Genomic DNA, 19,207 nt, shown 5'->3' with positions numbered 1-19,207 from the left:
CCCGAGCCGCATTAAAATCCCAAAATACAATAGTAAACCTGATGGGAGTACATAAAATTTGGCAAAGTAACATCGGATTGTAAAACGTCCACATAACTTATAATAATATAATCAATCCGTTGACGTCATTCGAGTCAATTGAAAACCCAAAAATTTAATTCCTTCCAGGTGACATAACTTGTCAAATTAGCAAACATTTTCTCTTCAAAACACTATCGATGCCACATATGCTAATAGAAATAATATTTATTTGTAAACTTTGTAGTCTCCCCCTTCTATTTATCAATTTACCAAAATCCTGATTGCCGGTAATTCAGAACCTAAGCTGACAAGTCGGTGAACTTGAGTTGACAAGTCGGTGAATATGAAATTACCAAAGTTCGCAAGTCAGTCATATTGGTTTAGTATCCTAATTATAACAAGATTAGTATGATAATGTATTGGTAACAAAATGAGGGTTAGATATATAAATAAAGCTAGTCATGCTTGTGTAGAGGCTTTGAATGTGTGATCAATAGAGAATTATTTTAACGAGTTTTGAGTTAGTTTTTCTTTTACGTGTGCGCGTGCAAGTTGAAGAAACACAAATCCACCGCTTGTGCGCGTGCAAGTTGAAGAAACACAAATCCACCCCTCAAGGTCTAACACGTTAGTCCGAGGGTTATGGCTAATTATTCACCAAGATGGGTTATAAGAGCCTTCTTGGTGCAGACGAGTATATCCTGCAAAACAGAATACCGTGAGCTCGTTACGAGCAATGTGTGTGTGTGTGTGTGGGGGGGGGGGGGATTCTCTCGTAACCACCATCTGGCGTGAGAATCAGTATTTGATCGTGCAAATATCAGTTATTGAGTAGTAATGATGGAGTGTATATATCTTTTACCGTTTGGAGATCAATTGGTATTTATAGCCGGAGGAGAGAGAATATGGTCAACTACTTTGTCAGGTTTTCCACCAATAATATTCTCCAACCGTGCGATCATGGAGGTTGGTGGAAGTTGGTGGGCATCATTGCCTTTTGACATGGACGTGTTGTACTGTTTTGTACCGTCCTTTATGTGTTGTCCAATCCCCATTGGTTTGGTGTTATTTTCCATGTAAATTGTATCTTTTTGTCCCATGGTGGTGGAGACTTTTGCGCTACCATTCCCTAAGTGTCAGGGAATGTTTATTATATTGGGCTACAACCTTGGCGCCATGCATTATGTTTGGCGTGTAGTATGTCCGCCGTTGTTAGGGCACCAAGTGTTCCGCCCAGCGTATGAGTTAGCCTTGATTTAGGTGTTGTACTTGATTAAATGATGGGTCCTACCTCTACACAAGTATAACGCTTGCCTTGACCCCATTGTAGCATCCATAATAAAGCCCAAAGCATTTCCCATGTCAATAGCTTTGGACAATTCATTAATGGATGCAACCCCACTAACACCATAAGAATTCAAAAATTTTGAATCATGCCAATCTTTGTAACTGTTACCAACTGAGTCTGAAGACGACATTATAACTTATTAACTTCCTTCTTAGTTCCGGAAAGGTTCCCATCACCTTTGGTTGAAAAACCGAACACCTTCAAACTCCGGAGGTTTAAACACTACTAGAAAAAAAGATGTTTTTCTATAACTGAATTCGTAGGAAATTTGTTGGAAAATCCAGTTTCCTACAATTTCCCAACAAAAAGTTACGTTGGAAAAACACATGCTTGAAAATCGTTTTTAACCGTTTTCCAACAATTTTTCTTACAAAATTGCTACAAAAACATGTGGTTGTAAACTTCCTACAACATTCCTACAAAAACTATTATTGACTTAACATAATGTTTATTAGATAATGTTAGAGTTTATTTTTTTTGTTGGAAATCTGTTGAAACTACTTGTCGTAGAAAATTTGTAAGAAAGTTTTGTGGGAAAATGACTTGTTTTCTAGTAGTGAAAAGTATAAAAAAGCATCTTTTTTATCAGCATGGATTCACAATATGAGTTGATAACTTAGAAGTATGCCAATAAATCAAAGCGTACACTGTGCACGTACGTGCATGACATTAAGATGCATTGGTCTTGAAAGATCAAGATTGTGTTATATATTTATCTATGAGGGTACCCTTAAAAACCATTGTGGCCCTTGCACGTAATAAGTTCCATGATATCCCTGTTGAGGTCTTAAACTTTGTTGACCGCAAGGTAGGCGAGCCAGTTAACAAATTCAATATAGGCGGGTGCAGCCTTTTGTGAAACAAGTGTCAACTAAAACCAAGAATCTGTTTATAACCATGTACATGAGACTTGAGCCAGTTGCAATGCAGTATGCACACATTTTAAGTATGCACGAGTTAATTTTAGTTTTGTGATGGTGTAATTAAAATTGAATACTAGGAGTTGGTATTGAGGAATGTTGCCTGCTTTTACTAGCTATTAAAGGGCACACGGTTTCTACATATCTGCCATTATAAAAAGATTGCTAAGGTGTTACGTGTTCAACAATTACCCTGATTCACAAGTTGGAAAGTGGAAACTAAAATTTGATACAATAGGTTTTGAGAAACCTTGGTATGTTAAAGATTTAGGTGTGATGACTTAAAATGTAACCATCACATGTACAATTTTAAGGTTTTATAATTTCATTTTAACATCGCAACACATGGGTGGGTGAAAAACTCGTTTTGTTTAATTTATATAATCTTATTTCAAACTACTATAACTTATAACATAGGCAACTAAACTAGGTGTGAACTTTGATTTCCGTACCTTATCCACGAAAACTAATTTAGCTAACCCAATTCGGTTCAACCCGTTATTATCTTCATCAATCATACAATCACCGGTTTACCACCATGCCAACCTTGATTCCAGGCCTAAAATGGTTGTTACCGGTGGCACAATATCAACATACTATATTATCTTAAACGACAGAATTACAGAAATTGTCCTTTATGTTTGCACCAAATTTCACGCATTGTCCTTTATCTTTAAAAGTAACATGTTTTATCCTTTACGTATATAAATCCGACAACGTTTGTCCTTTACCCCTAACCCAGTTAGTTTTTCTCGTTAAATCAGGTCACGTACATTGCACATGAGGGCAAATTGGTCATTTCACCTACTAATTAAAAATATGTTAATAATAAAATAATAAAAAAACAACATAATCACCAATCTCTCTCGTTTAATCTATATCAGTGGCATCACAAACCTACCACCACCACCCTACCCTTACACCACCAACACCATCCAACCTACTGTCACCTCCTCCCCAGTGTTGCTAGAGCCACCACCGGACTTATCGCCGCAAACCCTAACACCGCCACCAACCTAAATTCAACATAACAGTAGTAAAACAAAGCTTAATCAAAACACAAGTAAAACCCCTAACCCTAACATGTTCTTGCCTAACGGAAACAGAACCAGTTGCATCGACTCAAAACCGTGTAATCGTGTATCAATCTGCTCCCCTGACGACTAAAACAAACCCTAATTATGACTGTCGAAAACCTAATCAGGGTGTATTTCTTCCATTGGAGCACCGTCGCCGCCGCTAGGGCTTGCAATTAAACAACGGTGGAGCAATCAAGGCTTTCAATCAAATATCCTTGCTAAAAGAATCTCCGGAGCTGATAGCATACCTAATCAGAGATATGGTGAAGGTATTAAGGTGGGGGCTTGCTGTTAAACGGCGCTTTGAAGATGGGGGCGGGCCAACTATGATGGTGGTGGTTTTTGGCTATGATGGATCCAGTAGGGAGGTGGTTGGAGGTGGAAGACGGCGGCGATGCAGGGTTGAGATGACGGCGGCGATGCCCGGTTGAGATGATGGCGGCCGGAAGTGGTTGAGGTTAGATGATGATAATGGGATTGGATTATGTAATATATATATACATAATAAACGGGTAGAATGACTGATTTGCCCTCATGTGCAATGCACATGCCTTGACTTAACGAGAAAAACTAACTGGGTTAGGGGTAAAGGACAAACGCTGTCGGATTTATATACGTAAAGGATAAAACATGTTACTTTTAAAGATAAAGAACAATAAGTGAAATTTGATGCAAACATAAAGGACAATTTCTGTAATTATGCCTGTCTTAAACTGGTCAAAGCATGCCTAAGTTTGTTCTTGATCTTAATGCTCTCTGATACAAACTTGGGTTAAATGTTCTTTCATTTAAAAGTTAAATAAACAATTCATGAATATAACCGAATGTAAACAGACACAATTAAATAAAGGTAAACGAACATATATGAACAAACGTAAACAAACACAAACAAACATAAATGAATATAAATACACACTTAAATGAGCACAAGCGAACAATTATAAAACATTATATAGATGATATTCAATGTTTCATCTAAAAATGAACATAACCAAATACAAATGGATCAAAATAGGTGTAAGTATATTAGAAACTTTCTTACAATAAACTAAGGGTCAGGCTAAACGTACCCCCTCCCTTCCTAACGATACACCCCCCCCTGAACTTTCATTTACCCTTAACATTTGTAATTGACATTATAGTCCCTCTTATTTTATTTTTTTAACTCTATTAAAATATCAAATAAAAAACTATTAAGTTTTTATTTTTGTTTTACAATTTTTTTTATATATTTTTGTTATTGATTTTATTACTTTATTTCATTAATATTTTATTAAAAGTTTGTTTATTTTTTTTACATGTATTAAAAAGTTTTGTATGTTTTCTCTAGCTAGTTTTTTTTTTTTTTATAAAATGTATTCAAAACAATTTGATTTTTTTTTGTTAGGTTTAGATACATGAGTTGATTTTACTTGAGAAAAGAGCCAAATTTGTTTATCAAGTTGTATTTTATTTAACCTTTTTATTTATAAAAACTAATATGATTTTTTATAAAAGAATGTAAACTCTCTTAATTTAAAAAGAATGCTCTTCAATAATATTAAAACAAGTATAGAAAAAAATATATTTTTTAAAAACAAGAAAAAAATGTTTACTAGATAAGAAAAAAAAACGTTTTTCTAAGTAAGAAAAAATATGTTTTTATTAAAGGCTTTAAATATACATAAAAAGATTAATAGAAAAAAAAAGTTGTTAAATAAAAATAGAATAAAAATGCTTTTGTAAAAATAGTAATTATAATAAAAGATAACAAAATGATAAAAAAAATAATAAAAGTGTTTAAATCGTATTAATGTAAAACCTAAATGAGAGTGTATGTTTAGTAAAAATGGATGAGGTGGTGTACATTTTGCAACACCCTAAACTAAACTAAAATTCAAAAAATATATATTTACAATATTGGAAACAACAAATGTAAAAAACCTATTTTAGGCCTAAAAGCCAGTTATAAACAAACGTTAAATTGAGTTCATAATGACGTTTAGACCCGGTAAAAGTCTAAAAGAATCCTAATTATCAAAATTGGGCCATAATGGGTCTTCATCATAGTATTTTGGGTTATTTTTTATTACAAGTAACTTGCATTTGAGTAGAGGTGTACAAAAAACCCGTACCTGGAATCGGACCCGAAAAAAATACCCGGAACCGGTTTTTTTATACCCGGGTATTCTATACCCGAAACCGGAACCGACCCTACCTGTAGGGTATGGATAGGGTATGCTTTTTGAGCTCAATACCCGTATCCGGAACCGTACCCGATTTATACCCGGTCATACCCTATACCCGATACCCGGTTATACCCAATACCAATTTTCTAATACCCGAAATGATACATGAGTTTTTATAATATATTTATATGTTTACTTCACAACTTTTATGTTTAAGTTTTGTAAAATGCCTATTACTAAGTAAATAATTTGTAATAAAGTGGATTTATGGTTTTTATAATATGGTTTAATTATTTTTATAAATCACAAAGCAAATTTAAATTTTAAACAAATTAAAAAATGTATAAAAAAATTACAAATTCAAAACCAGGTATTAATACCCGGTCGTACCCGGTTTCAATACTCGAACCCGATCATACCCTACCCGGGTACATAGGGTTGAGTTTTTCTCCTCAATACCCTACCCGAACCCTACCCGATTTCTCACAATACCCGATTTTTCAATACCCGATCATACCCGAAACCGGTTCCATACCCGAACCCGGGTATTAAAAAAAACCCGATTTGTGCACCTCTACATTTGGGTCTTTGTGGGCTAAAGTAAAGAGAACAAAATTGAAATTTGCATGTGATTGGTATTAGTAGCAAAATTGAAATTTGCAATTGCCAATAGTCAGATTGTTTGTTAAGATTAATTTTGACCAATCTTGATCGTTTGGATTATTAAAATCCAAATTTCCGTATTTTAAAACTAAACAAAAAATAAAAGAAGTTGAACACAAAGATTTTACATAAAAAAAACCAAGTCAAATGGCCACAAATTGAAACCCAACAACTTATGATACATACCAATGTTTTCATAATCGGACCAGATAGCGAACCGGTCAGGCAACTGGTTCACCGGTTCAACAGGTCAGACCGGCCGAACGAATTCGGCTTAAAAAATTGCCAGAAAAACAATTTTTTCAAAAAAATTATTTTTTAATAGGAAAACCGGTTGAACCGGTCCGGTTTTCCGGTCCGAACGGTGAACCGGTTCGGACTGGCCGGTTTTCTGGATACCGAGCGAGCAGCAAAGAACCGGACCTGTTGGTGGACCGATTCCCGGTCGGACTTGTAATATACGAAAAATCGAAACAATAAAAATAATAAAATAACCGTCGAATTTTTGTGGTCAATTATTAGAAGTGTTAATATCTCGTTAAGCAGATGAAACGCTAATTAAGTTTAGGAGTTATTTAAATTAAATACTAAACATAAAGGTTTGTTTTGCAAATATTAAATTAATTATGAAACAAAGTAGGAGGACCAGTTTCGCCATATACCAAAACCTGAACTAAAATCCCACTGCATCTTCCGAACGAGTCTTCCGGCAAAAACTTATATAATTTGAATTATTAAATCTAATCATATTATCACAAGAATGAAGCGTAACTTGAGGTACACTATTCGTTTAACTATATATATTCTTTCCACAAACCCTACATCGTTGTTCATCCATTACGGCATCACCCCACCCTTTTCGCCGCTTGCTGTCGCCACCATCTGCAACCCCCGTTTTCTTCCGAGTTAAACCGCCACCGCAACCGCTAACTGTTGTTGACAAAGAAAACCATCACAATCGCTGCGACTTACCTCGCCTATCTAATTCGTTCTGTTCGGCCGTCGAGGTAATTGTCCGTCCCTACAACCTGTTTATTCTGATAACTTGTTTTTCTTTTATACCGCTTATGCGATCGTTAACTTGTTCCGGCGACGAAACCCAATAAGAACACCTAACTTGAAATCAGATTTCTATAAATAACAATAAGATACAAGCAATAACGTTTTCGGTGAAATCAAGCACGTTTATTTGGATCGTGTGATTTCGTTTTAACGTTTTAGTACCGGTTTCTTTTGTGACCATTCGTTAATGGATCTTTTCACCAGCCCTTGGCTTTCTTGCTATTTGTTGTTTGACTTAGGTGCTGCGAAACCGAGCAGTAGTAGTCGGGGAAATATTGAAGTTTATTTAATCTAAGTTCATTTAATTTATCCTTATGGTTCATTACAGTACGCATGCATATATAATTATATTTAATATATTTAAAGATAATGTTTGTAAATAATTTAACGACAGAATTACAAATTTTGTCCTTTAAAAAAAGCCAAATTATGATTCGTGTCCTTTTTTTAGTTTCTTTGCAGGCGGTGTACTTTAAACTTTTTTTTTCTACACGTTATGTCCTTTACGCTAACTGAGTTAGAAAAACTCAGTTAGGTATGACATGTGCCAAACATGTGATGGGCATAATTGCAATTTTAATGTATCCTTAAATTGAAAAAAAAGAAAAGAAAATATATATAATACATTCCCCCCCCCCCCCTTTCTCTCTTCTTTCTTTCTAAGCCACCACCATCACCATAGATTCCGGCCACCTCGTTGCAGATTCCATTCAACCCACCACCACCACCACCTCCTCTCCATACCCCCACCTACTCTCATTCATAATATCCAACCTCCCACTCCCCACCATCGCCGTCAACAACCCATCTCCAACCACCACCACCACCTCCTCTCCATCTCACAAACCGCCGCCACACTTTCCGTTCACATTTAATGATGATTCCTTAATCGGTACAAATATTAAAATACTACAACGTTGCCGGAAATGATGTGGACTATTTGGAAGCCATAGAACACCATACCTCATCTTCATCGCCACTACAACCACTGTCCGTATATCTCCACACACACCACTTATACCTTCCGCTTCAATACTTGTACCATGCTTACTCAAACTCACCCTCACACTCACTCCACCCTAGTAATCTCCTGCAACTACCCATAAACTCAAACCCCACTATTTAAACCCATCAATTCACACTCGTTTTTCACAAATTAACAACACAAGAATCAAATTCACGCAATTAAACAAGTGGGTTTGCCTTCAAATTTGCAGGAGTTCATTGGATACTTGGGAATCAGAAAACCCTAATTTGGATCAAGAAAGTAGTATAAAAATTGACGGTGAGATGGGAAGTAATGGTGGTGGTGGTGGGGCGACGTCGCCGTCTCTTCTCATCCACAACAACAACCATCCTTCTTCTTGTTCGCTAGATCTGGGATGTTTTTTTCTCTTTGCTAGATCTGAGACAAATCGAAACAGTGGCGGTGGATGGGTTGGAGGTGGCTGGATCCGGTGGTGGTGGATGGGTTGGAGGTGGCCGGATCCTATGTTGGTGGTGATGGTGGTGGCGTAGAGAGAGAAAGAAGAGAGAAAGAAGTGGGAGATGTTATAAATTTGCAGGTGTTAAATCAATGAATTGAATTGAAGATTGGAGAATTGGAATTAAGGTTCTTGTGCAAAATACCTCTTTTTTAGGGTTTTAATTTCTGATTTTGAAATGAAGAAGAAGAAGAAGATGAAGTTGTAGGTACAGACGAAAAGACAAAAATGCCCTCACATGCGTCTCACGTGAGGGTATTTAACTGAGTTTTTCTAACCCAGTTAGCGTAAAGGACATAACGTGTAAGAAAAAAAATGTTTAAAGGATACCGCCTGCAAGAAAATTAAAAAAAAGACACGAACCGTAATTTGGCTTTTTTTTAAAGGACAAAATTTGTAATTCTGTCTAATTTAACAAGTAAAGATACATGTTTATTATTCTTAATAAAAACAAGTATTGTAATACTTTGAATCAAAGAGTCATCTGAATCCTTAACTAACTAAATAATTAATTAAGAATCTTATATGTTTAGTCGCCGGGAATCCGCAAGTTAGCAAATCACCAACATGATAAATTAAGTTATGTAAGTTAATCTTACAAGAAACTAAACCATAGGTTCTCGTACAATTGGCGGACAACGTTGACTTTACCTTGGTTTTCACTTTTGATTAAGGTACGGATTCTGTTTCTTGTTACTTTGTAGTACGGTTTCTGGTTTCTGTCACTCATAGTATAATTATATTCCGTTACGGTTTCTGTTTTCGGTTACTTATAGCATTGACTCTATTCCGTTACTTTGTAGTACGGATTTTTGTTACGCGTCAGTTATATTTTGAGTTCAGTTATTTTAATATAATATATTTTAGTTATATGTTTTTAGTTTTAGTACTATGTTACCCGAGCAATTTCTGACTTGTCGTTGGGGCGTCAACGGCATGGCACTTGTCGTGACAGTGCGTAATTAAAGTTCACAGTTTCTCTAACTAGTACTTGTGAAGTATTAGGGCCACTTAGGGGCGTATGGATCGATCCTAGTTCTGTTCTGATTTCTGATTTCTGGGGGATGAAACAACGCGTGTACGCCACACGTGCCATCTCATTGGTGCATAGCTTAGCTAACTGTGTACCCCTCTGTTTCTGTTTCTGGCTCTGGGTGATTATGTGTACACGACTTATTTTATGGATATATTATTGTCGTGTAGTTTGATTTATGTTTCTGCATCTGTTTCTATTTCTGTTTCTGTATATGGTTATTATTATTATTGTTTTATATCCGATTCTGTTATTTAGTATATTGGGTTAATCGGCATTCGTATTAGTATTATATTTAGTATATGTATTAGTTTCAGTTGGTTCAGTTATGGTTTAGTGTCAGTTCTATTTTGTTACTTTTTCGTAAGTTCATCTTCACATGTACTATTGTTCTATCCGTTATTGGGCAATTTTTGGCTCAGTTGTGTTTTCTTTGTCTGTGTTTTCTTATTTGTTCACAGGTAATCCGGGAAATCAGGGAAACCAGTGATGAGAGTAAAATGAAGTTCGGGAATAAAGACTTTTATTTCTTTCGTTTATTTCAAGATTTAATAAAATTTGACTTAGGAATTTATTTTGGTTGTTTAAAACTCGTTGGCTGTCCTTGGATTCTATTTCTTTCTTTTAAATGGATCATGTTTGGTTTATGATATCTGTAATGGTGACACGCCAGCCTGTTCCGGGTTGGGGTGTTACAGAACCGGTCCGACCGGCCGGTCCGGTCCGGTTTTCACAACATTGATACATACAATAATGAAACAAAATTCTTATTCTCAAACACCATTAATTTGGTCATTATTTCTTGCCCTTGTTCTAGCCTTCATTAGTTTCTTCACAACCCATATTATGAAGAAAATAGTGTGAATGAACCCAAACAACAAACACATAACAATCCACACAAAACACATGTACAAAGTTGTCCGATTCACCCACGAATCAGGAGACATGTTAGCTATCTCGTGTAAGTACGAAACCGTCACGAAAAATATGATGCAAAGAGTCGCTAGGTTGAGCACCCACAAACAAAACTTGTTCCTTAAAGGAATCCCACTTAACAACACCACAAGAATAATAAGAGATATAACCATTATTATCGTATACACGACCACAAAATCGTTGAATGTGTCATGTATCCCCGAGTAGAATGATGTTGTGGCCACTATTATTGTTGCGAGTATTAGACTCACGCGTTGTTTTTTCTAACCAGTTTCCGTTGTTGTTTAGATACCAGCTCCATATTCTTGACATCAATCCTTTGGGTTTGTTATCATGACTCGTAACATTTTGTGACGGAATAGGTTCGATTGATGCTTGAAACGATTTAGCTCTCGAGAAATTGGCTTCCATAAGTAGAGTTCGGATTTCTAATGCTTTGATATCCCGCGGACAATGATCAAGAACATCTAATGCAGTGAATCCGTGTCCGTTAACAACGTTTACATTCATTCTGATGCTTGGTTTCTGAAGCAGATACTTCACAGTCTACACAAACATTAAAACAATACTTTTATTGAGATTACACATTACAACTATATAGCTAAAGCAGTGACATAAGAAAATAATTACTGAAACAATTATAAAAAGGATCTCTAAAACTAGTACCTGAACCTGCTTGTGAACAGCAGCTAGGTGTAAGAGGGTGTTCCCATTACGATCTGTGAGCGTCGCAAGCTCATCTTCATTCCAATTGACACAACAATTTAAACGCTTCAAAACGACTATATGCAATGCACGTATGCAAAACGGTTTCCCCGTTTTCTTGTAATTCTCTACTAATATCAGCCTTTGTTTGAATCAAAAGTTTTATAATCTCCAGCTCTTCATTCTTGACAGCCAAATAGAGAGGCGTTCTTCCATCTTGGTCACGAAAACAACACCCTTCATCACCCATAACCCGTAAAAGCTCACGCACGATCTCCACGTGGCCAGTGGCGGACCCAGGATTTTCATCCAATGGGGTCCCTTTTTTTCGGTGTACATTTTTCACCACCCAACATTAGAATTTTTGAGGCAGTCGCCATTCCGGTTGGTTGAGAGAATATTGTTAAAAGAATATAAAGACTCAAACTTTCTTTCTAACTTATCTAAGTTTTCGTTAAATTGTTTGTTGATTTCTATAATATTATCTTTGAAGAATTGTTTTTAAACCAAATAAAACCTTAAGTTTAAATTAGAATTTAATAAAAAAAAAACACAAAAAAGAATTGCTTTTAAACCAAATAAAACCCTTAATTTTAATTAGAAATTAGAAATCTCAATAAAAATGTAGAAAAACGAAAAAGAATATTTGCTTTTAAACCAAACAAAACACTATGTTGAAAAACAAAATAAAAATGTTGAAACCACCCTTAAAAACACTATGTTTAAATAAAAATTAGAAATACAAAATAAAAATGTTAAACCCACCCTTAGTGAGGCTTGAACTTGTGACCTTTAAGTTGGAAGAGAAAAGGTATGCCACTACACCAAAGAGAGCTTTGATACAATGGGTTCCACCTAAGTATTTTTATGGGGTCCTTTAAAAAAGTAACCTATTGTCTCTACTATATTTTTAAAAAAGATTGGTGTCCCGGGACCCCGATCTCACTAAGGTGGGTCCGCCCCTGCACGTGGCCCCCAGCCGAGGCCAGGTGAAGCGGTGTTTGCCTTAACGAATCGAGGGACGTTGCAAGTGACGGTTTTTTAAGTAGAAGAATCTTTGTGAAATCGACGTGGCCTCGCAAGGCTGCAATGTGCAATGGAGTTTCACTTAGTCGAGTTGGTGAAACTCTGTCGAGAATGAGATCGTCTTGCTCGAGCAATGCGATGAGGGCTTGCACATTTCCTGTTAAGGATGCTTCAAACAGATTTTTGTCCATTGTATTGTTGGATTGTTTGTGTAAAACAACACATCATATGAACATATTTATATAAATGGATAGATCATAGATAAGATGGAAACTGGCTTCTTGTTGGGATGGTTCTTTTGACATTTTTTGAAACCTTGACTTTGTCAAAATGTTTTGAAGTCAACTCTCATATAGTCATATTGCTTAATGATATTGTTGTCAATATTCGGGCTTATAATGTGATTACATAAAATAAATACAATGATATGAATTGTCAAGATAATTTACTTAAAATAAAGTTTTAAACATAACTTGACAATTGTTTTGGGAACATGAAAGTACATGCATGTGGATTGTGGACAAGTTGATTTACACAAGTGAACAAAATTGTACAATTTATTAGGTACAACTTGTTCAGTTTAAAATTTAACTCTTTAGTTTCATTTAAACATAAGTAAACACATCAAGCATTTAATCCTACTAGCTAAACAGATTAACCCACAAACCCGTTTACGGTTTTTATAAACAAAACCCATGGTTTCAATTCATCATATACTCCAATATATAACCAAAACTAAATCAGCATCCATAACAAACACCAAACCAAAACTCATATCAGAAATCTTATTATTTTTAGGTAGTAACTAACTACTAAACCTAGACCTACACAAAAGAATCAAGGTAGCCGTACTTATGTCGTTTGTTATATTGTAACAAACTAGCATAAGTACGGTCCCACACTCCAATATATAGCGTCTCATCATCCGGACTAAGTGACACGCCCGATATTTCCCCGAAAAAATCGATTTCTTGTCTTTTTTCACAGTTTAGTTTCGTGTCGTAAATGTGAACAAAGTCCGCAGGCTCCGCCACCACCAAAAACTGACCGTCTGATGAGAAGCGAACTGACCGAACTGCACCCATGTTGACCTTGAGAATTGAAACTGGGGTTGAGAGGTTTCTTAAATCCCATACCCTGCATGTTTTGTCTTGATTCCCGGTAGCAAACAGTCTTCCGTCGGGATGCCATGCGGATGCAAATGAGTAGTCAAGGTGACCTTGAACAGACGCAACAGTCTGCAAACAAGATATAATTTTATTTAAGAAAATGAAAATTAATAACAAAAAAAACATAACATGTATTATGATATCTTACTTTTCCATTTGAAGAATCCACAATAAGTCCATCAAGATGATCTCCAACAACGGTTATAAGCTTGCGATCAGGGCTCCTTGATGAATGCTAAAACCACAAAGAATCGATTAGTGGAAACATAAATCATATCACTCGTGACAAACCTATGTTTTATGACTTCCTTTCAAGTCTTTTATAAAAAAAATTAAACCTTTTGACAACCTAACCGAACCCATTTACCACTTCAAGATCTTAGCAAATACTATAGAAGAAAATTAATAAACCAAGAAATCTTGAGAGCAGAAAAGAGGATACCAGTGTCAAGTTTGCAACAGAATTTATGCCTCACAACATACTTTAAAAAAGTTTAGAACTTTTGGACCAAGTGTTCAGGGTCAATTCATATTGTAATGTATGTGCAAGAAACTCACATTGACTGGCCAAGGAAAACGGAAATGATTCACAAGTTGAAATCTCTCCATATCATATTCTCTCACACCACCATCATTGTTTGATGCCATGAAATGCATTTCACCACTGCAAAATAACTCAATATATCAATATGTAAGCACCATCACGAGCTTATATTAAGATGACCATTTTGACTATAAATAGGTCTATTGGTGGTGTGTTATGTTTTAAGTGGTAAACCTAAAAAAATAGATAAAAAGGAACCTGTCAAATGATCCAAATAGATCCACCAAAAGTTTATTTTTAAAGAAAAATAGCTAAAAATGTTATTTTTCTTCCACACGACTAATAAAGAAGTGATAATTAATGAATCTATTCAAAAACAAGCAAATATTCAATGGAACGATGCAAGGTTAAAAAGTTTTGGGCATTGTTTGATCTCTTAACAGCTCATATGGGAAAAAAGAATGTGTCAAAATGACTCAAAACAAACTAAAACTGCCGAAAGTGTTTTTTATTCAATAAAAAACCTGAATCAGTTTATTCAATAATAGACTTCGAATGAAATACAAGATATAAACATTAGCTTACAACAAAGTTCAATTTTTCTTTGGAGAAAAGGTGTTTTCTGTTTATGTTTGACCTCTAGCGAGTCGTGTGTAAAATTAAAAATAAATATTTGCTAATGATAATATCCAAATTGCTCAAACTAATCGAAAGCCACAAAAAAGTGTATTTTAATGCATAAAGTCTCCTAAATCATTTCATACATAAAATTACATTATTCTTAAAATAATACAAATTTTAAAACTTTTAAGTTTGTAACCATATCTGAAACACCAACCGTTTATTAATGAAACAATAACATTTTTGAACAAAAAGTTTTGTGGCATTACCTCAAGCTGTCATATATCTCAACCGCATTCGTTATGGCATTTTCCTCATAAGTTGTTCTTGTACAGAAACTTACTCCCTGTTTATCCAACCGCTGCATCATTTTATAAAAGAAATAAGAATATTAGACTCCAAATGCATCTTGCAAACCAAAAAAACTTGGCATAAGAAAATTAAACAATTATACTTCCAAAATACCTTACAAGCAAGCTCTCCTTGAAACCCTCCAGCAACTAAAAAATCATCCTTAACTGCTAAAGTACTAATCTGTGTTTGTGTAAAACCTTCTAACAAACTCCCAGCATGTTTCTAGATGACCACAAACCATATATAATTAATTAATTTTTAAGACAAAAATTACCAAAACGTTGTGAATAAAATAAAATTACCTCGGTGGGTGCTACATGACCAGAAAAGTTGAGGACCTCGGTCAGATTGTACGATAATGATGACCAGTGCATCATTGAGTAGTTAGACATGAGGTATACATCATGTTTTGAGGTGGCCCACACCAGGTTCCTTAACTGAAAAACAATATGAACCCATTAAAAACACAATTACAGAAGTTATATTATTTCAATAATAATCTCAAGCTTCACATAGAAGGATTTTAACGGTCTTAAAATAAACAATACTAGTTGTGCCACATTCGACTAGTTTGTCAACTCAACCCAAAACACTTTTTTGTCTTCTACTTTTATATATAATTAGTTAGTTTAGTATGAATAAAATATAGTATTATTTCAATGATAATGAACAAAAAGTTGTAATAAGCTAAATTTTGATTAAAATGGTGTAGAAAGTTTTATGCATTAGTAAACACTTTGGACGCCTTTCAATCCATTAGAATAACTTCATCTTAACTTTTTTGTATTATAATGTATACCCATTATAGATAAAAACATAACAAGCCTTAACCGATTAGTAAGTGAAATAAAAATGTCACCTTTACATATTGTTAATGAACCAAACACCAATTACCTGAAAGTGAAGAATTGTAGGCTTCACCAATCTTGTATTGTGAAAAAACTCATAGTAGTTGGCACCCTTCTGCTTTTGCTTACACTTCTGCACACAGAAACCCACATATACACATATAAGCACACACATATATTACACAAACATGCATAGCATAACCAGAATCATTAAAGTTGTACCTTGTCAACAGCTTCACCTGATAATGGAATGTTTTCATAGTTTCTATATTGTTCCAGTCGCGTGCGTCTGTAACTTTCTCTCGTTATCTTCAACCGCTCCCATGGAATCCCTTGTATATCTTTACCTCTCCTCGCTTGAGCCGAAGACGTATCCGTCACCTTCACAACATAAAAAAACAAAAAACTTAACATTCATAATAAATATTCAACAAAAACCATGTTACCAAATAACAATCCAAGTAATTTAACAGGCTAAAAGCAATGAAAATAAACTAAATTAACTAACCATATCATAATCATCAACAACTTCATACACACCACCTCCCTCCACATCATCCATCACAAAATCTAAAACATCTATCTCATCTGCTATGTAATCAATTTCATCAACTTCATTATCAGGCATCCGGTAATCCCTGCAAAAAATACCCCCTAATTCGTTAGCAAGTTCTTCAATTTCCACCTACCAAGAAGTCATTTCATCCAAAATCTTTCAACCCAAATATTAATTTCACATTAATTGATGACAATTATAAAAACCCAAAAATCAGAAATTGATGAAATTAAGCATGGAGGCAAAATTAGACCTAATTCGTTAGCAAATTCTTCAATTTCCACCTACCCAGAACTTATTTCATCCATAATCGTTCAACCCACATATTAATTGAAGAAAAAAAACCTAAATCAGAAATTGGTGATTAAAATTAGCCCTGATTTCGTTAGCAATTTTTTCAATTTTCACCTACCCAGAACTTATTTCAACATATAAACGTCCAAACCCATATATTAATTTCACATTAACTGCTTAAAAAAACCTAAATCAGAAATTGGTGAAATTAAACATGAAGGAAAAATTTGCCCTAATTCGTTAGCAAATTCTTCAATTTCCACCAACCCAGAACATATTTCATCATAATCGTTCAAACCCACATATTAATTTCACATTAATTGATGACAATAAAAAAACCCTGAAATTGGTGAAATTAAACACAAAGGAAAAATTAGCCCTAAATTAGTTATCAAATTCGTCAATTTCCATCAACCCAGAACTTATTTCATCATAATCGTTCAAACCCACATATTAATTTCACATTAATTAATAAAAATAAAAAAACCCTAAATCAGAAATTGTTAAAATTAAAGGCAAAATTAGGGTTAGTGAGAGGATAAGCGTACATGGGCGTTGACGAGATGAGAAACCCAGATGAAAAGGTGTGAATTTTGGTTTGGAGATTGAATTGTAGGAGGTGAATGAATTGAATTGAATTGAAAGTGTGTGGAAAAACGTAAAAGATTATGAATGATTGAAGTGTCTAAAATCGAGGAATGAATAATAGTATTTTGTGGGTTGGGTTTTCGTGAAATATCGTGGATCAATTATTCTTATTATTATTATTATTATTATTATTATTATTATTAATGGAATTGGAGTGTGAGTCGAAAGGGTTTGTTGTTCTTCATCCAAAGAAGATCTTTTTTTCTTTTGGGCTCTGAAGAAATTGATTTCACACGTTACTGTCGTGACACTTTTGCTTCTTGAGAGTTTGTTTATACCCAAAGCACAAACACTTGATTCCAAGTTTAATTGTTAACATATGTAACTAAACGATTATATCTAATAAGCAATTATGACTATTGGTCGGTTTGGTTTAATGTTTGTGGTTGAAATAAAACACGTAATATTTCGGGTCCAAATTAATATTTCGAAAACTTCCGACTGCTTCAATCGGTTTAACCTATCGACTAATCTCAACTAATGAATAGCTAAGCAAAGGAAAGAGTGTTTTGCACCGGTTTTGTCTAAGTTTTTGTGTGTGTTTTATTTTGTTTGATAATGCAAAACTACCTTAGTAATTTGAAAAGACTTGGCTTGGGTCTTTAAATTTTCTACATCCCATTAATAAAATTTATACAAATGTGATTCTGTGCCTCTATGCATATATTGAGCAAGCTGAATTTATTCTCTAACTCTGTAGCATCTTTAGTCCACATAACAACACATGAAGTCATGAACTCCTTACTAGCGGCCATGTGTATTATCTTTAACACTACCAGTTTCCATCTTGAAGTTGAAGCGGTGGATAGCTGATAATAACGAGCAACTGAGCGACAATTGATGGTGGAACTAACACCGAATGCTAGACATCATAAGTTGGGCTACATGATTGATCGAGTGTTATCTTATTTTAATCTCAATTCTGAGACTATATCATAACCTAAGTTCTACTAATTTGATAATTTCTAAGTAGCTAATTTGAAATTGTGATTTCTTATTTCATAAGTTTCTTACCGGATCTAAGTGCTTAATTTGATTAGGTGCTAAAGTCGTGTTGTGGGTCGGTCAGATTGAACATAAAGCGGACAGTGTTGTAAAACCTCGATTAGGCGCTGGCAAATCGCTAGTCGCTACCCCCCACCGACTTATCGCCAATTAATCCCCATTTGTTCAAAATTATATATAAAATTTGGTATATATGTGTGTGTGCGCGCGCGTGTATTTGAGAATTTACATATAAATCCCATTCCGATTAAATCCCTATTAGTCACTAGTCCTTACCCACCGCCGACTAGCGCCTAACAATTTTTACAACACTTATAAACGGGTCAGGAAAGGTTAATAAAGGAATATATTGAGGTTTCAGACGTTTCTTGTGCATTCCCTTTTCAAATATGTGACTGTTTGTTGGGTTTCAAAATGATAACATATTGACGAAACAAATTAGAAATCATGAAACAGAAAGTATAACTTCCTTCACCTCTAAAAGGAATTGTTTGGAATGATATTTGGTTGGCCTCTGCCAACAAACTAATTGGTTAATTGTTCAATCCATGTTGAATAATGAAACTATCAAGCAATGAAGGTAAATTTTGACTGTCTTTTCCTTATCTTCAATTTTGGCTACCATGTTGACAGTGAAACTGAATTGCTCAAGTGAATAAACATAGACATAGTTTAGAAATCACTATATATCCCCTTTATCTTCAGTGTATTATGTCCACGGTA

General features: G+C 34.8%; 1 protein-coding gene and 1 pseudogene across 1 annotated transcript; both read right to left on the bottom strand.

Annotated features, from left to right (window-relative positions):
• Positions 1-10,523: 10,523 nt before the first annotated feature.
• On the bottom strand, positions 10,524-12,636 carry LOC143620172 (uncharacterized; annotated as a pseudogene).
• Positions 12,637-13,122: 486 nt separating this feature from the next.
• On the bottom strand, positions 13,123-17,585 carry LOC143620347 (putative WD repeat-containing protein C2A9.03). Its single transcript, XM_077092051.1, has 10 exons — positions 17,380-17,585; positions 16,490-16,619; positions 16,204-16,362; positions 16,028-16,114; positions 15,436-15,570; positions 15,245-15,355; positions 15,049-15,140; positions 14,173-14,278; positions 13,763-13,849; positions 13,123-13,683 (listed from the first exon to the last, which is right to left on the bottom strand). Coding segments are annotated over exons 1-10 (1,323 nt in total). The 5' UTR covers positions 17,382-17,585; the 3' UTR covers positions 13,123-13,269.
• Between the last annotated feature and the right edge of the window lie 1,622 nt (positions 17,586-19,207).

This window comes from Bidens hawaiensis, unplaced genomic scaffold (genome assembly GCF_021521415.1).
Source record: "Bidens hawaiensis isolate Kalapana, Puna unplaced genomic scaffold, B.hawaiensis_p1.1 tig00002553_1, whole genome shotgun sequence".
Taxonomy (NCBI): domain Eukaryota; kingdom Viridiplantae; phylum Streptophyta; class Magnoliopsida; order Asterales; family Asteraceae; genus Bidens; species Bidens hawaiensis.
Note: the sequence above shows the minus strand (reverse complement) of the source record. Positions and strands in the feature narration are given on the sequence as shown.